At 35.1% G+C, this 2,723-nt stretch overlaps 2 protein-coding genes across 2 annotated transcripts; one reads left to right on the top strand and one right to left on the bottom strand.

Annotated features, from left to right (window-relative positions):
• Positions 1-341: 341 nt before the first annotated feature.
• LOC129242249 (putative nuclease HARBI1) lies at positions 342-1,246 on the top strand. Its single transcript, XM_054878806.1, has 2 exons — positions 342-662; positions 722-1,246. The coding sequence occupies exons 1-2, from the start codon at positions 408-410 to the stop codon at positions 1,244-1,246; spliced, it is 780 nt and encodes a 259-aa protein (XP_054734781.1). The 5' UTR covers positions 342-407.
• Positions 1,247-1,305: 59 nt separating this feature from the next.
• Positions 1,306-2,206, bottom strand: LOC129242248 (uncharacterized). The gene is made up of 2 exons (XM_054878805.1): positions 1,951-2,206; positions 1,306-1,896 (listed from the first exon to the last, which is right to left on the bottom strand). The coding sequence occupies exons 1-2, from the start codon at positions 2,083-2,085 to the stop codon at positions 1,306-1,308; spliced, it is 726 nt and encodes a 241-aa protein (XP_054734780.1). The 5' UTR covers positions 2,086-2,206.
• Positions 2,207-2,723: the final 517 nt, after the last annotated feature.

The raw sequence follows: 2,723 nt of genomic DNA, 5'->3' as shown, positions 1-2,723 counted from the left end.
ACAAAAGAATTCGTTGGCAAAAAATACGAAATACTTTCAAAATAAGAGGATTTAATTAAAAAATTATCATGTTTTTTATGGCAGCTTATGTGTTAAACGAACAGGAGCAAGATTACCAAAGTAGAATAGATAGGCGGCGTTTAAGAGACCATTCGAATCCTCTCAGTGCACCGGATTCTACGTAAGATTAGAAATGGTTATACTTTGTGGCATTCATTAAGTTTTTCTACTTTAGATTTGTTTCCAACTATCGCCTAAACAAGTACGCTTTTTTAGAAGTGCTGAATGAAGTAAAATCTTTCGTCAAGGAAACGTCCATATTTTTTTTATTAAAGCTGGCAGCAAGTCTTAGGTTTTTCGCAGAAGGTTCCTATCAACGTTCCGTCGGAAAGGATACAGATATTGCTATGGGTAGAAGCACAGTCTCAAAAATATTATCCGAAATGATCAATGCTTTGGAAAATGTTCTGTGTCCTAAGTGGATTAAGCTGAAAATGTCTGAAGAGGATTCTAGAAAATCAAAACTTCATTTTGTAGAAAAATTCGGTATTCCAGGAGTAATAGGGTGTATTGATGGAACACATGTGGCTCTGATTAAACCTTTTGAGAACGAGCATCTATTTTTTAACCGAAAAGGATTTTTTAGCATAAACGCAATGATTGTAAGAATGAATTTAAATTGTGTTTCTAAAATTTAAAATTTACTGCCTTTATTTTACAGATTTGTGATTTTGATATGATAATAAGAGCAGTTGATGCAACTCGGCCTGGTGCAAGCCATGACGCTTTCGTATTTAGTATGAGCAGTGCAAAACACTATTACCTATCGCAGTATGAAGCTGGTGACCGAGGGTCTTGGCTACTGGGAGATTCTGGTTTTGGTATAGAGCCATTTCTACTGACTCCATATAGAAACCCAGGCCCAAGATCGGCAGAACACAGATTTAACCAGCAGCATGCAAAAGCACGTAACATCGTTGAGCGTGTTATAGGAGTATTAAAAAGTCGGTTTCGTTGTTTGAAAACTACCCTGCCATATACGCCGCAAAAGGTAGTGAAGATAATAAATGTTTGTTGCGCACTACATAACATATGTAGGAGTAATCAAATAGATGACATTGAAACAGAAACCGTATTGGAAAACAATCCAATTGATGAGGAAATTGCTGAAAATGAGGAAAACAGTAGTTTATATAGTGTTGGCAGAAATATAAGAGACTCTATTGCTAGAAATTTAATATTATGAAACATAAAATTTATTCATATTAAAAGTAAATATATACATAACATTTCAATAAGATTCTTTTATATTTTTTTTTTAGTCCCTATCTCAAGCATTTTAGTTTTAATATTAACTGTTTCCTGTTGCAACTGCTCCATTTTGAGGTAATGTCTTTGCTTTTGCTCTATACTTTGAGTCTTCAACCGATTTTGCTCTGTCAGCAATTCATTTTGTTTCTCAACAACACGACGAAGTCGTCGAATCTCTTCCCTTTCATCTTCCTGCGATTTTGCAATCTTGTGTTGGTTTTCACAAATGTTATCTAAAGTTGTGGATATTTTCTCCATACAACTAGATTGCGTTGCCATACACGACTGAAGGCTGTCCTGCGTTGACACTCGTGGCTTTTTTGCAGCTCTCGGGGTAGCCACCGCTTCCCTACTTGTTTGGGGACGTTCTTCCTCAGATTCGATAGCGCTATTATTATCTTCTGTCCCAAAGCTTCTACAATGGCTTATGCCCTCAACGGCTGCAAAAATTCCACAAAATCTTGCAACACATTCTTCGTTGCTCGTCAGTACATGCTTATTAAAGGGTCCACCTCCTGTTGCCCTCGATTCTAGATTGTTATGGGCAACCTTTTTCCGAATGCACCCCTTCCAGTCAGACCATATCTTGAAAAAAGACAACTCAAAAATATTTATTTTAATATTTGACTAAATACTTACTTTTTTCCATCCATTAACATCTTTTTGGGGCGGCCCTTCTGCATTTAGCAGCGTCGTTAGCTCTTTCCACTTTTCCTCAACAGCAACTCTGTCGCCCTTCGAAAAATTCTTCGCCAAATCTGGATGAGATTCCATAAACTCGACTAAAATTAGCTCTTGCTTGGAGTTCTTGTGTTTTCCCCTAAAAGTTTTTGAATAAGTTTTAAATATTTTAAATAAACACTTTTATTTACATAAATATATGCAGTTATTTTGAGTAAATACTCACATTTTGATAAATTTATTTCAACAAACAGTTTTAAGAATATCACAAACCGCTAACGTTTAAGTTGCCGAAAATAAAACTGGAAAATTTTAACGATTTCGATTTCCAGAACAGGGTGAAAAAACGATTTGCTGATGTTCGAAAAAAAACGAAAACGGAACGATTTACAGAACATGTCAAACGATTTGAAAACGGAAAATGCGAAAATATTGCCCGAAAACGATTTGCAGAACATGCCTGATTATCACGCATTTCTTTTTCAATAGAAATATGAAAAAGCTCGCAAGTATACCTAAGTTCACACTGTGCATTGAAGTTTGTTATTATATTAAATATAACTGTATTAAAACGTCAAATTTTTATTGTTTTGCTTCAATTTGTGAAAAATAAATGTGCTATAATCGCAATAAGTTTTGTTTCATATGTGGTTTGTTGGTGGGTCAAAAGCATCGTATGAAGTTACAGAATAATAAAGCTCTGGTTGATGGCTATAACGATTTCTTTAAGC

Source organism: Anastrepha obliqua, chromosome 3 (genome assembly GCF_027943255.1).
Source record: "Anastrepha obliqua isolate idAnaObli1 chromosome 3, idAnaObli1_1.0, whole genome shotgun sequence".
Classification (NCBI taxonomy): domain Eukaryota; kingdom Metazoa; phylum Arthropoda; class Insecta; order Diptera; family Tephritidae; genus Anastrepha; species Anastrepha obliqua.
The sequence above is the reverse complement of the archived record's forward strand: the minus strand, read 5'-3'. Positions and strand labels throughout refer to the sequence as shown.

What these genes read in the sequence shown, in the direction of transcription:
- LOC129242249 (XM_054878806.1), top strand. Translation starts at nt 408, where the DNA reads ATGGGTAGAAGCACAGTCTCAAAAATATTATCCGAAATGATCAATGCT. An exon ending in TTAGCATAAACGCAATGATT is followed by an intron (nt 663 to 721) that starts GTAAGAATGAAT and finishes TTTATTTTACAG; the next exon opens with ATTTGTGATTTTGATATGAT.
- LOC129242248 (XM_054878805.1), bottom strand. Translation starts at nt 2,085, where the DNA reads ATGGAATCTCATCCAGATTTGGCGAAGAATTTTTCGAAGGGCGACAGA. An exon ending in ATGTTAATGGATGGAAAAAA is followed by an intron (nt 1,897 to 1,950) that starts GTAAGTATTTAG and finishes TCTTTTTTCAAG; the next exon opens with ATATGGTCTGACTGGAAGGG.